We start from the raw sequence: 15,797 nt of genomic DNA on the forward strand, positions 1-15,797 counted from the left end.
TGTATTTTAAACCATTTACTGACACCAGGGCTTCTTAAAAACATTAGATAGGTTTGGAGCACACAAAGAGACCTGAGAGATAATAACTGGTGAGGAAACATCTTCAGAATTAAAATAATAAATAGCCTTTCCCTAATGGGGCAGCCTTGGTCTAATGGTTAGAGGACTGGGCTTGGTATGGGCAGGTTGCCGGTTCAATCCCCAGGATCAGACATTCATCCATGGCTGAAGTGCCCTTGAGCAAGGCACTGAATGCTCCCCAGGATGGCTGCACTCCAGTGTGTGTGTGTGTGTTCACCACCACAGATGGGTTAAATGCGAATGACACATTTTGTTGTACAATGACAAATAGTTGCACATTATCATTATTATGATTTGTTAGCTAACAGTCACCTGCATTATCTAGCCTCATGGTGAGTGAAGTGGTAGGGAAGGGCCATTGTACCATGCTAACAGGGTTTTTAATAGTTTGGCATATTAAAAAAAAGTCACACTGTATGTGTAAAATTTGAATCTTTCAACAAAGCTATAACAATGTTTCCAATGTGAATCAGATTTTAGTAACGGAAGTATCCTGTACTGCACATGTGAATGATACAGGCTGTTTTGGGTTTAGTAAAATCTCCAGTGTTCTGACATTTCCTTCGATGGTGAGTGTTAAAAAAGAACTTCCCACTTTCTACCACTCTCTCTTTGAGTAACCCAAGGAATTCCAACTACCTGACATTTCAGCAGCTGTTCAACTCAGCCACAGGAATCCCTCAAAGTGTTAGAGCTCTACAAAGACTTTTTCGGCTCCCCAAGAAATCTGGGAAAACTCTGGTTCTTTTTGGCATGGCATTTTTAACAGCCCATGTGTGATGTATCATTAAGTTTCTATATACTCTCAGAGTGTAGAATAATAAAATAAAGACTACAGAGATTGTCTTTCCTGTTCAAAGGTTAAAAAAAAAAAAAAAAGAAGAGAGTTTTGATAATTGGGGGCAGTGCAAAACACCAATACAAGTAAACAAAATGTGCCACAGAGCACTTTTTGTTTCCACTGGGCACGATCTGGTTGCATCAGAAGAATTTTAAGCAGCTAATAGTAAGCCCCTTAACCCTCCTTTCCCTCTATTACGGTCCCAAAGGCGACCACTCTCCATCAAAGGTGGATTATGGCTAGAAGTGCTTGGCGTGTATCTCTCTGTGTCATGTATCCCCATGTAAACCCCACCAATAGTGCAACGGGAGATGTGAAAGGCAGAGATGTTTTATCCGCTGATCTGAGGCATCCTGGTGTTGGGATGGTTGCAGTGCTGGTTCATGACCTGTAGGTGGCGAACAAACCCGTTCGTGCACATGGCAAATGAGCGGTATTTGGATAGCACCTCGTGGAACTTGCTTGTAACTCACTCGTTCACCAATTGCTCACCAAGGGGTGTTATTAATCAGAAAACAAATTTAATTGTGTGTTTCACAAATAAAAACATTAATATTTACATACTTGTGATCAGTAATGGGCAGTTCATGACTGGTAAATTTAGAAATACGTCTTATCACTCTTTTGGACTGTGGGAGGAAACCGGACCACGCAGAAGAAACCCACGTGGACACGGAGAAAACATAATTTCACAATATTTACTATCAGTTATAACCAGTTTCTTTAGGGATGGATTAAATATATCATGAAAAAAACATTAGCTACAATGATACTTAACAGTGGAGTAGGTGATCTGCCTTAAAAACAATTTTTGTTATATTTCATGAAATACTCTCTTCTTCCTGATAGCAATTAGTAAATAAAATATTCTTTTCCTATAGTTGGATTACAAGACTGTAAAAACCTAGTGGTTCCTGTGTTTTAGACTCTCCTAAACAGGGTCTTTGGAAACAGGGTTGAATGTATAAAAGATTTCATTTTCAGTTGGATCTCAACTGGGCTTACGAGATGATCAGACACAGCAGTGTTACTGGAGTTTTAAACTCCTCATGGTGACTGCTGGACTGGAAATATTCCACCGACTGAAAACATTCAGCTGACAGTGTCCTGTGACAAATGATGAAGCACTAGAGGACGACCAACAAAAACTGTACTGCAATAGATGTGCTAATTTCTCTGACAAGTTGGACCAAAGAGGTAGGTGGGTGTCTAACAGAGTGGTCAGTGAGTGGACACGGTGTTTTAAAACTCCAGCAGCACTGCTGTGTCTGATCCACTTGTACCACCACCACCACATCAGTGTCACTGCACCACTGAGAATGATCCATCACCCAAACAATACGTGACGTGAAGGGGTCCTGAGCATTGACAAATAAGGTGAAAGGGGGCTAAAAACATATGCAGAGAAAGACTTCACAGTTGACTGTGGAACTATAAAATGAACCTGTATAGTCAGTGGAGCTGAGAGAATGAACAGGTGTAGAGACAAGAAGGTGGTGTTTTAGATATGACTGATGAGTTTATATATTGATATCATCTATAGAACTCAAGAATATCTCTGTTAGATTTAGGTGTCTCTGAGATCTTGAAATACCTTCAATGATTTAAATATATTTCCAAGGAAACGAGAGCTGGGCTTGTATTTTTAATTAGTATGAGAAGCTCCTCTCATATTTGTATAATTGTATAATATAATCTTACTGGATCCTAATGTAGTACTGATTATTTGAGGAGTTTATAAATACAGGCCCTGGATTTAAGACTTCATTATGTTATGCTCTACTGACCTCTAGAGGAGCGCTATGTAGAAGTTCATAAGCAGGTTCAGAAAATTAATAAATCAATAAATGATAATCTACTAGAACAGACCCTGAGCGGGATGAAGATTTAACAGAAGATGAATAAATTAATAAATTACTGTTAAGAGATGTAATCATTAAAATGGGGCACATGTTTAACACCACTGAAATGTGTGGCATAAGCCCAGAAAAATTGTATTGTCTTAATTTCCATAGAACTATGTCATCATCACAGTTCAGTGACAACCTGCCATTTGAGATTTCACCAGTTCCTCTTGATTTCAATAAAATTCTACAATCATACGAGATGAAAAATCATACTGCCTTGTAGTCTCTTGGATTTTCCAGGACCTAAGTTTTGTCATTAGCGTATGGTCATGTTCTTTTTTCTGCTGATTCAAGTCTGTTCAAACATAAAACCGTCTAACACATGTAGACATTTCAATGACAAAGAAACATTAACTAGTTGATAAGGATGGAGAACTTTGTGAATGAGATTTTCATCCTGCCTACATTAGAACAGTAGTTTTAAGCTCTATACTGGGGATCAGTCAACCTACCAGTCAATATATAGCTGAAACTCTGGAGAGATAGAGCACTATGCTTTGGGATGAACTGCAGCAGATTTAAATCATTTAGATCAACCTATCATCCTGCACCTCAGTTCTCTTGGCCGAATATCATGAAGTCTTCAAAGCAGTGTGTAAATAATTTCCAGATAAGTGGGACAAACTGCCTATTAACGCTCTTATTTTCAGAAATTTTGAAAGACAAGGTTTGAAAGTATTTTCACAGAATCAACTATGCATGTCATTTGACATGGGGTGTTCAAGCTAATCCATGTAGTCGTATTGTCATCTACACATTGAAATGGAAGTGGAAAATATAGTGGCCATCTTTTGTTCATCTCAAGCCTAAATGAATTATTTTGATGCGTGGCTAGGATATATAAAATACTAAATAAACACATTGACCCTCTTCAAGCTGCATCTAAAACAGGCTCTGATTTGTCAGAAGGGCGTCACGGTTGTGCAGCTGTGAGGAGTGTGGTGTGTTCTCCCTGTGTCCACGTGGGTTTCCTCCGGGTGACTGTCTGTGAGGAGTGTGGTGTGTTCTCCCTGTGTCTGGGTGGGTTTCCTCCACGTGACTGTCTGTGAAGAGTTTGGTGCATTCTCCCTGTGTCTGCGTGGGTTTCCTCCGGGTGACTGTCTGTGAGGAGTGTGATGTGTTCTCCCTGTGTCCGCATGGGTTTCCTCCGGGTGACTGTCTGTGAGGAGTTTGGTGCATTCTCCCTGTGTCTGCATGGATTTCCTCTGGGTTACTATGAGGAGTGTGGTGTGTTCTCCCTGTGTCTACATGGGTTTCCTTCGGGTGACTGTCTGTGAGGAGTTTGGTGTGTTCTCCCTGTGTCTGCGTGGGTTTCCTCCAGGTACTCCAGTTTCCACCCACGGTCCAAAAACATATATTGGTAGGTGGATTGGCGAGTTGTAAGTGTGTGAGTGACTGTGAAGGTATGTTCTGCCTTGTGCCCAATGATTCCAGGTAGGCTTTGGACCCACCGTGACCCTGAACTGTAAAAGGGTTACAGATAATGAATGAATGAACGAATGAATGATTTGTCAGACCTCTACTCCCACTTCAGCCCAAGACTCACAGCTATTTGCATATTTCAACAGGGGTCTGTATTTATACAAGTCTGATTATTCCTTTAGTGTAATACCTGCATTTTGTGAAGGAATCATCTTGTCATGTAATATGGAGTGTCCACTCATTTATACACACATAACCCTCAAAGACAAGGATTAACTTAATTACAATTATTTTTATTTACTTATTATTTACAGAAATGCACTACTGTATTGTACAAGGCTTATATATATATATATATATTTTTTTTTTTTTTTTTTTTTTTTTTTTTTTTCCATCAAATTAGGCATTAAGTGATTTTTAGTATTCATATGTCCAAACATTATTGGACACTCCTTTAAACTGGGGATTCAGCTGCTTTGTGGTATATCCGGTATCAACACATGTTCAGACGGAGCAGCTCAGTATACTCAATGTCAAGTGTTGGCCATAGGAGTATACAGTAAACAATGACTAGATTAGGAACACTTTTATCAGCTCCAATGACTATATGGAGCTATATAATACAGCTCCAATGAGCTATATAAGAGCATTTCGTAGTTCTACAATTACAGACTGCAGTCCATCTGTTTATTTGCATACTTTCTTATTTGCATTTCACCCTACCCTTCAGTGATCAGAACAGCCCAGGACCACCACAGAACAGGTATGATTTGGGTGGTGGATCATTCTCAGCGCTGACATGTTAGTGATGTGTTAGTTGGTGCTGATATGCGTGGATCAGACTCAGCAGTGATGCTTGAGTTTTAAAACACTGTCCACTTACTGTACACTATGTGACCTACATCATTGGTCCACCTTGTAGATGTAAATTCAGAGACAGTAGTTAATTTCTTCCTGCACAGTTTGTGTTAGTCATCCTCAAGTCCTTCATTAGTGGACACAGGATACTGCCTGCTGTTCATTTTCTATTCTCAGTCCAACAGTTAGACTGAGGGCTTTAAAAACTAGCAGTTTTGCTGTGTCTGATCCACTCCTACCAGCGCAATACACACTAAAACACCAACATCACATCAGTGTCACGACAGTGCTGAGAATGACCTACCAGTGAAATTGTACCTGCTTTCTGGTGGTCCCGACCATTTACAAGCAGGGTGAAATGGGGATAACAGACATTAATAGTAGTATGCATATATGCAGAAGAAGAGATGGATTACACTCACCGCAAATGTTCAAACATCTAGTGAAAGCCCTTCCCAGAAATGTAGATGATGGACAAACTGCCTATTAATGTCTGTAATTTCAGAAGAAACTTTGGACAAGCAAGTGTCCAAAAACCTTTGACAATAAGGTGTATGATTTGTTATTTTTTAAAGCCATTCCTTCACCTGTAGGTCTAATACTATTTACTGTACATGAGTTCTTTCCGTAATAAACAGGAGGAATCAACTCCTTGTAGCAAAAGCTTGGGCAGTTGCTTAACAAGAGACAATTAAGCGATACAAAAAAAGGTGCCCCCAGGGGTCGCCGAATGCTAATAGAGAGATGCCTCATCACGAGCCTAATCCTAACATTGATGTGTGCCTCTCTCTCTCTCTCTCTGAAGTGGCCGCTCCAGGGGACAGATAATAGATGCTAAAACAGGAAAGAGTGCTTCCATGCTTTCTTTGAACTCAAATATCCCTTGGAGCTTTCCTTTCAAGAGTTATTCTATAGGCTAAGTATCAATTAATAGCACATTATCTGCCAGGCTCAGAAACCTCATTTATTAAAGCCACATCTCTCTCTCTCTCTCTCTCTCTCTCTCTCTCTCTCTCTCTCTCTCATTTTGTGGCATATGTGGAAACACTCAAATTTGCATAAGCAGCAAATTATGGAGATTTATGAAGTTGGTGCTTGCCTGTGCATGTTAATGATAAATTAGGTCAGGATATCCCTTACGAAAACATTGCACTAATGTTACTGTTTGCAAACGTATTTCATACACATCAGAATTTATTTTTTTTCCCACACAGTTATACAGCTGCAGTACCCATTGCTGCAGGGGTTCCAAACCCTCTACCTACCACTTGGTTGAAGCATGTATGCAGTTGAACACCTGTGATAGTTTAGTTCATTCACTTGTGCATTCTAACCTACCAATCTTGCATCTATATTTATTATCCATTTTATCAGCTCCACTGTCCATATAGGAGCACCTTTTAGTTCTACAATTATAGACTGTAGTCCACCTGTTTCTCTGCATTTGCTGTGGCCTTCAAAGGACTGGACCCCTACAGGATCTCCACAGGTATCAGGTATGATTCACTGCACTGACTGACGTGGTGGTAGTGTGTTAGTGGGTGTTGTGCTGGTACGAATGAATCTTTATTCATAATAATCACATTAGATAATTGCAAGTAAGATTAAGAATAACATAACTAATTATGACATTTAATTATATGACATTTACTGGATAAATATGATAAATATGTTAATTTAATGAGGATGAGACCTCTTAAAACATCTTTGTTCCATAGGATATTTTCACTTCAGATCTTATTGTAATTAATTATTAACATTTTAAAATAGTACAGCATTAAAATGGTAATACGGAATTTGCAAAATACATGGACAGATTCCACGTAGGTGTCCATAGGTGTAAATGTGTGAGTGTGTGTCGCCCTGTGAAGAACAGGCGCCCTCTGCAGGGTGTGTCCATCATTTGCTGCAGTTTCTACTCTGTAAAGGCTTTACATATTGGATTAGTGTGAGTAGCTGATTGCACTTGAGAGCATTAGTGAGGTCAGGTACTGACATTGATTAGTTATGGATCACAAACACACTGACCTTATGCTTGTGTGTGCTGCTCGAGAGGCCTCCATTTCATTTTGTGCTTTTCTTTGGAGGTTATACAAGCTGTGTTTGCAGAATTGAACATCTGTTTATTTTAAAGTGTCTTAAAGTAGCTAAATTCATTACTTACAAGGAATGTTTGTACATAGAGTGAAGGACTGTATAGCCTTCAAATACAGGTGTAGCAATTTTTTTTCAGTATCTGTGTTTGGTAAGAGATTGTACAACTTTTGGCACAGTACCATTTTTATATTGTGGCTTAGACTAGCTCCAGCTCTAGATGGCACTGCTGACTTATTTCTTTCTCCTAAACTAATCTTAACAATGGAGTCCTCCAAGTCTCCAGAGACAAAGGCCTCTGAGACTTGAAATGACACAGATCGGATATATTATTGTTTCACAGTAATATTTGACAACAATGAATATGCTAATGCTAATGTAAGCAAGGGTTTTGTAACAGTCGCTAATTAAGGAAAAACTTCAGAATAAAGAGATATGTTTGCTTCTGTATTTGTGCATTGGAGCTGTAAGCAACAGTCCATAAGCAGCAAGATAATACTCCAATAATTAAAATGTCAAATTTCATTTGAAGCCACCCATAGCACCACACACTTACCTCAAACTAAAATTTATCACAAAAAAATTCTTGTATTATCTTATTAATAGTATGCAATAGTCTTAGAAACCCCATAATGAAGATAATTTGAGATCACTCAGCAATGAATTTAAGGCCAATTTGTAATTGATGTAAATAGTTTAGAAATTTAAATATCATTCATTCATTCATTCATTCATTCATTCATTATCTGTAACCGCTTATCCAATTCAGGGTCGCGGTGGGTCCAGAGCCTACCTGGAATCATTGGGCGCAAGGCGGGAATACACCCTGGAGGGGGCACCAGTCCTTCACAGGGCAACACAGACACACACACACACATTCACGCAACCGGAGGAAACTCACGCAGACACGGGGAGAACACACCAACTCCTCACAGACAGTCACCCGGAGCAGGAATCGAACCCACGACCTCCAGGCCCCTGGAGCTGTGTGACTGCGGCACTATCTGCATTTATTCATTGTCTTTAACTGCTTTTCCTGTTCAGGGTCGCAATGAGTTCGGAGCCTACCCTGGAACACACCCTGGAGGGGGTGCCAATCCTTCGCAGGGTGACACATACTCACATATTCACCCACACACTCACACCTATGGACACTTTTGAGCAGCCAATCCATAGGAGGAAACTGGAGCACCTAGAGGAAACCCACACGAACACAAGGAGAACACACCTAACTCCTCACACACTCGCCCAAAATAGGGCTTGAACTCACAACCACAGGAACCTGGAGCTCTGTGACAGAGACACTGCCTCTTGCACCACTGTACTTTATTTAAAAAAAAACCTTAAAATTAAATACAGGTGCAACTCAATAAATTAGAATATCAGCAAAAAGTTAACGTATTTCTGTAATTAAGTTCAAAAAGTGAAACTCATATATAGATTCATTATAAACCAAGTGATCTATTTCAAGCGTCTATTTCTTTTCATGTTAATAATTATAGCTTACAGCCAATAAAAACCCAAAAGTCATTATCTCAGCGTATTAGAATATTATATAAGACCATTTTAAAAATGAAATAAATTTTTACTACAAAAATGTTGGCCTTCTAAAAAGTATGTACAGTACATACTCAATACATGACCAGAGCTCCTTTTACATGATGCATCAATGTGGCGTGGCATGAAGGCCATCAGCCTGTGGCACTGCTCAGGTGTTATGGAAGCCCAGGTTGCTTTGATAGAGGCCTTCAGCTCGTCTGCATTGTTGGGTCTGGTATCTCTCATCTTCCTCTTGACAATATCCCCTAGATTCTCTATGAGGTTTAGGTAAGGTGAGTTTGCTGGCCAATCAAGCTCAGTGATACTGAGGTATCTGTACTTTTGGCCGTGTGAACAGGTGCCAAGTCCTGCTGGAAAATGAAATTCACATCTCCATAAAGCTTTTCAACAGAGGGAAGTGCTCAAAAAATTACTTGTAGACGGTAGCACTGACTTTGAACTTGATATAACACAGTGGACCAACATCAGCAGATGACATTGCTCCCTAAACCATGGAAGCAAGTCTGTCTCATCAGACTTTGAAATATTACCACCTTTAAATTTGTAGCACTGAATTTTTTTGCACTGAAATTATGCATCTGAATTTTGTTGCTTTTGAATTTAAGTCTTCAGATGTCCATGTCTGAATATTTTGCTTCGCAATTATGCTTCTGAATATAATTGCTCTTGAATTAAACTCGTGAATTTTCAAGAATACATTTTCACTGTTATTATTCAAGGTTAATGAATTCAAATAAAAAAATTCAAACAATGTATTTCCAAGTTGCTCAAATTCGATAGGCCAAATTCAGGTGCCAAAATACGAGTTAAAAAATTCAGAGTACACATCCGGGATACCAAGGATAAGGACATTTTTTTCCTTGAAGGAACTCATAATGCATGCAGTGATCAGTAAATTCTTCTTGCTTACCATTTTCAAACTGCTTAATGTTTAGATAATTTTTTGTTAAATATAATGATGATTGTAATTTTCAATACTATGCAACAAGAAAATATTTACATTTGGAATTAGACTTACACATAACAAAAAACATGATTTAAAACTATTAGTACACTCAATAGTTTGCACCATGCTGAATGCTGAAGCATAAGCTTCCGCTACTTTTGTTTCACTTAGGGTGTCCCTGGCTGCCTGACAGTCAGCCAGCTTTGACCATTAGACAGTACCTACATGTCACTCAGAACATGTATCATCTTTAATGGAGCCTTCTGTATGTGCCAGAGTGTCTTGCTTTCATGCCACAAAGTAATGGATGAAAGTGGGCTTAAAGGAACACTAAGTAATATTTGAGTTTTTTTGCTCCTGGGGCTCCCACTCGTGTAATTCATTTTACAGCAGCATTTTAAAATCAGTGGGGAGGGGGGGGTTAGAATGTAGGTTCCTACCCACCTCCGTATGTTACATAGTGCAGTTTCTGCAGTGCTGAAGCTAGAGTAGCAATGACAAGTTTTTTATTATTATTATTTATTTAACGCTACAATTATATAGCGCCTTTCTAGAAACCCAAGGACGCTTTACAATCAACACAACATTCAATCCACACACACACTGGCGAGAAGCAGCAGGCAAACGCGCACAGTGTACTCTCAAGCAGGAACGACCGTCCAGCTGGAGGACTGCATCAGGCACTAGGGTTTCACCCTGGACAGAGCGCCAATCCATATCTGGGCTCACACACATTCACACATTCATTCACATGCACACTCATTCATTCACACACCAGGACAGTCATTACAGAAGAAGCCAATTCACCTAACATCCATGTTTTTGGACTGTGGGAGGAAACCGGAGACCCCAGAGGAAACCCACGCAGACACGGGGACAAAATGGAAAATCCACACAGATGGGACTTGAATCCAAGATCCCAGCACTGAGAGGGGAACGTGTCATCACAGTGGCTCTATTCTGCCTATTACAGGTCAGTGAAGCATCACAATGATTCTGAAGCTGTAATTTTATAGTTAAAATATTACATAGTGTCCCTTTAACATTAACCTGCATACAGGTCACCTGCTTCTCACTATACTTGCTCTGGTGTCAACCAGATTCTTGGCTCCTCTTAAGGTTTCTTCCACATGTTCTGAGGAAGATTTTCCTTGCCACCGTTGCATCAGTTGCTCACTTCAGTCTAGGATCTGAAATTCTGTAAAGCTGCTTTGTGACACCACAAGTTGTAAAAAGATAAAGATCTATTAATAGGATTTAATTTAAATGAAATTACTTACTAGCCATGTTAGAATTATAGCTCAAGTGCAGCTCAACCATTCAGGGTCATCCAAACATTTATGATTGATCTCAGTATAGTCTTTCCTCTCCCTCATCTATGTCTCTGCTCCCTAACATAATAGATTTGTACAGTTAGTGTTATGTGGAGGAGAAGTCACATTTCATGTGACATTACATTCCTCAAAATACAAGATAAAATTGAAAGGAGACATATTCCCTTTTCCTTAAGAAAATGACACAGTTGCCTGGAGTCTCAATAAAATGTCACATAACATATTTTGGTTACTACAAAGATCTAAACATACTTGTTCAGAACGGCTGAATTTCAGTGCCTTCAAATGAGGACAAGCCACTATTTACTCCAGCAAAAGCACATTGCAGTGAAAAGAAATGCTGATATTTAGCCATTTTTTGCTTGGTTATCTTTATTCTCCATTCTTGTTTGTGCTGTTGTTTTTCAGTCAGTACTTTTATTTCTCCATGTTTATTGTGCTTGTTTAGCTCCTTTAAACCACAGGACAGTTCTAAAATGTCTGAACCCTATATAAGTAGTAGCACAAAATCTGAAAATATAATTTTCCCAGCATATACTGACGTAGGCAAACCACAAAAAACACTAACTTTTGTTGTGGAGTGAAAAATAGTTAATGCATTTTCTACTGTTACATTTTGTATATATAAATCAGAAAAAAACTGGTGTATTTATGTATTTATTTTTCATTTGAAAGTGCCAAAGCTAAGGCCATTCACTGAAAAACCAACACCATATCAACCTCTGCCAATTCATTTAAACCACAGTGACTATGGCTTCAGAAATGTCAGCAATCTCTCCTCCTCCTTGACAGGCCTCATCACCATGCTGTTTTGTATTGGCTGCTGTTGTAACACAATGCTAGCTGCTGGAGGGCTTAGTGTGAATGTCTAAGGGGAGAGGGAGAGGGAGGGGGTCTTTCCAAACACGTGGTCCAGCTCCTGGAATGCCTGTTGAGTACCAGTAATGTTTACAACCTTTGAAAACATACACATGCAGCAGTAGGTCACAGGGGGTGACTGAAATATGCAGTGCAGGCAGTATAGAAGTTTAGATGTTTCATGTTGGTGCTAAGCGGGGTGAGTTGCTGGGGCTCTGATGGAGACGAAGCCTTTCTATTTTTAGGAAAGACTGGAATGTACACAGAGGCCTCGTGGAAGGAGAACTTGACAAAACAACCCGGCATGTTCCCCTATAAAGATCCACCTTCTACTCTTCCAGACTGCTTCTAAGATACAAAGAGAACTCAGAAAATGTGGGTGTGTGTGTGTGTACGACAGTGATGATTGAATGAACTTTGCCAGTACAAAAAACATCTAGGATGTGCTACAAGTTGGCAGAGACCAGGTAAGCCAAGCGGGACCTGGAGATTTTGGGTCTCTTTGGGACTGGGTAAACACTAGCGTATGCTTATAGACATGACAACTGAAACTTTCTTTTATTTATTAATTTATTGGTTTGTTTGTTTGTTTGTGTGTGTGTGTGTGTGTGTGTGTTGACAGTTATAGTAGACTAATAGAAGTAGGCAATTGACCGAACAGATGGCTGAATCAGTGTTCTTATTTTTTAACAGTGTGTTGTAGAAAAAAAATGCAAATCCATATTTCCCCCTTTTTTATCCTATAATGCACAGACCTGTTCAAATCTGATTTAATAGGTTCTGATATAGATTGCATGTTGGCATGTGCAAATACAAAATGGAGCCACTCACTTTCCTCTCTGCTTTAAATAACACAATCATGGCAAATATTATTGACATATTTGATGACATTTCGTATGATAGTTCTTGTTTACAAATATTGATAACAACACTGAAGACAGTTATTGAACAATTGACACCTATTTTTCGTGTCAAAAAAATAGGTGTGGCCTAAAGAATAACTGCACCTAGGACCTTTTCTTTACCATCCAAGTGGAAATGCTTAGTAATAATTAAACAGCACAAGGTATTCTACCACACATTGTTTCTTTCATTTCCAATATATTTGATCAAATCAAATCAAATTTATTTGTATAGCGCTTTTTATAATTGATGTTGTCACAAAGCAGCTTCACAGAATTTGATGATATTCAGACAAACAATGCAGTTAAGCTATAACCCTGCAAATTTCAGTGTATTCAGTGAAGGTTATCACTTGACATTATCCATAACATTGGGTAAAATTTCCGTAATCTAAACGTTTACTGTTAGCATAACATCAGTACAATCTTTGCTAACCATGGAAAGCTTTGTTTTACCAATGACCAAATAGTTGCAAATTATCAGCGTGTTAAATCAGTTGTGTTCTTCCATTGACAGCATAGATGGACCTATAGCAGAGGTCCTCCACTACAAAGACAAAGAGCTTGTGGAAACACTGCCCTTGCAACTGAACAACTTGAGAAAGGAACAAATCCTCACGGATGTTGTCCTTTGCTCAGATGGCAAGGAGATTCCTTGCCACCGGAACATTCTGGCATCCAGCAGTCCTTACTTCTTTGCTATGTTCTGCAGCAACTTTCGGGAAACACGCCAGGCCTTGGTGGATATGCAGGGAGTGCCCTATGATGTCTTGAATAGCATTGTGGAATACGTTTACACAGGAAGCATCAGCATCACCATAGAGCTGGTTCTCCCTCTAATGCAAGCTGCGGCTATGCTTCAGTATGAAAGACTTTTTGAGGCCTGCTCTACTTTCCTTCAGGCCCAGCTGAGCCCAGACAACTGCCTAAGCATGATCCGCCTCTCAGAGATCCTGCAATGTACAAGCTTGCAGAAGAAAGCCAGAGAAATGGCAGTGAAAAGTTTCTCTGATGTTGTGTCTTCCGAGGACTTCAGTGAGCTCTCCCTGCCTGAGCTGATGAGATACCTGGAGGATGACCAGTTGTGTGCTGAAGAAGAGCAAGTGTTTGAGATCCTCCTGGCCTGGATCCATCATGACCCATTTGTCCGCCATGGTACAATCCACGATCTCTTCCGACGAGTGAGGATCCGACACATCCATCCTTCCTACCTCTTCCAGTTCATTGCCAAAGACCCCCTGGTGCAGTCCTCTTCCCTGTGTACGGAGATTATTGAATCAGTTCAACGTCTTCTCTTTTCTGTTGGTTCTTTTTGCCCAGGTGATCTGCAGCCACTTTGGGCAACACCAAGGCGGCACACTTGCAAAGAGGCTCTGGTGATTGTGGGTGGTCGGAAGAACAATGAGCGCACATCTCGGGAGGCATTGCTGTTTGATGAACAGACGCAATGCTGGCAGTGGCTAGCTAAACTGCCCGTACGACTCTTCCGTGCCTCCTATGTTTGTATGCATAGTATCCTCTATGTTCTGGGTGGTCTTTTCATGAGGACAGGAGGAGGCTTTGTGCCTAGTGCCATGGTATATACCCTTTCACTCAAAACGAACCAGTGGAGAATGGCCGAGCCCATGCTTTGTCCTCGATTTGCCCATCAGTGTATCTCCTATCTGCATTTCATCTTTGTCCTCGGTGGGGTTACAAGCGATAGACAAATCTCTAATGGGGTGGAAAGATACAACACCATGTTTAACCAATGGGAGTTCATGGCTCCCATGCCAACCGCAGTGCAGCACCCTGCTGTGGCAGCACATGACCAGAGAATCTATGTGTTTGGAGGGGAAGATGCCATGCAAAACCCAGTACGAATGATACAGGTAAGGGGATAAATATATTCAAACATCAGTGTAATAAGACATAGTTATTAAAACTGATCTGTTAAGGTTTAGATCAGTATACTTTCAGACTTTTGACTTTCTCATAGGTATACCACATTGGAAGGAATCTCTGGTGCAAAATAGAGAACAGGATGGTGAAGAATGTATGTGCTCCTGCTTCAGAAATTGATGGCAAAATCTATATCATCGGAGGTCAGTTTATTAATTGGATTATCTTGCATAAGGGAATGTCAGCTCAATGATCCAATTAGTCTATTGGCTTCTGCTTTCTCAGCACAGAATCTTTTCCTTCCACAGGTTACACAAGAAGAATGGTGGCCTATGACATCAAGACAAACAAATTTGTTAAATGTGCTAACGTGAAAGAAAGGAGGATGCATCACTCAGCCACGGTCATCGGCAACAAGCTCTATGTCACTGGAGGTCGCTATATCAATGGCCATGATGTTATTGAGGACTCAGATAGCTTTGACTGCTATGACCCAGAGACAGATGCATGGACATCGAAGGGCACTCTTCCATTTAAACTGTTTGACCATGGTGCAGTTCCTATGGTGTATGTTTCCGCCAAAACTTTTCCTACATGAAAATGAATGTAGCCAGCATGTTTTAGTAGATTGAATTTGAATTACAGTGGCCAAGCTCAATTTAATTCAGCTTAGTTTTTTAACTTAACAAATCACTTTTTAAGACAGTAACCATTTTCTTCAGTTAAACTCAGTTAATATACCCAAACTATGATTAATATAAGTCATGCTTATAGATGTATGTCTGATAAAGTGATGTATGTATAACAGAATGTAACAGACAATCCAGGATTAGATCAAACTAAGCTGACAGTTAGGTGGCTAAACAAGAAATCCTGCTTCATGAGGGGTACTCTGTCTAAGATTTCTAGGCTCAGATCTTTGAGGAAAGCAGAACCCCTGCCATACTTGCCAAGAGATACTAGTTTTTAATAACCAAGTAATAAAAATATACTTGGCAAGATTCTACAAGTTTCTACATGATCCTCTGTGGTGCTTTAGTGAATATGGCTTAAAATTAGAATGTAGAAAAGCATACAACTCTTCTAGTCAAATGTGGATCCCAAAGTTATATG

At 39.8% G+C, this 15,797-nt stretch overlaps 1 protein-coding gene across 1 annotated transcript; it reads left to right on the forward strand.

Moving 5' to 3' along the window:
- Positions 1 to 12,342: 12,342 nt before the first annotated feature.
- Positions 12,343 to 15,282, forward strand: klhl38b (kelch-like family member 38b). The gene is made up of 4 exons (XM_066684096.1): positions 12,343 to 12,368; positions 13,321 to 14,674; positions 14,782 to 14,887; positions 14,993 to 15,282. The coding sequence occupies exons 1-4, from the start codon at positions 12,343 to 12,345 to the stop codon at positions 15,280 to 15,282; spliced, it is 1,776 nt and encodes a 591-aa protein (XP_066540193.1).
- The last annotated feature ends 515 nt before the right edge of the window (positions 15,283 to 15,797 follow it).

The sequence above is a fragment of the Hoplias malabaricus genome, chromosome 10, assembly GCF_029633855.1.
Source record: "Hoplias malabaricus isolate fHopMal1 chromosome 10, fHopMal1.hap1, whole genome shotgun sequence".
Lineage (NCBI taxonomy): Eukaryota > Metazoa > Chordata > Actinopteri > Characiformes > Erythrinidae > Hoplias > Hoplias malabaricus.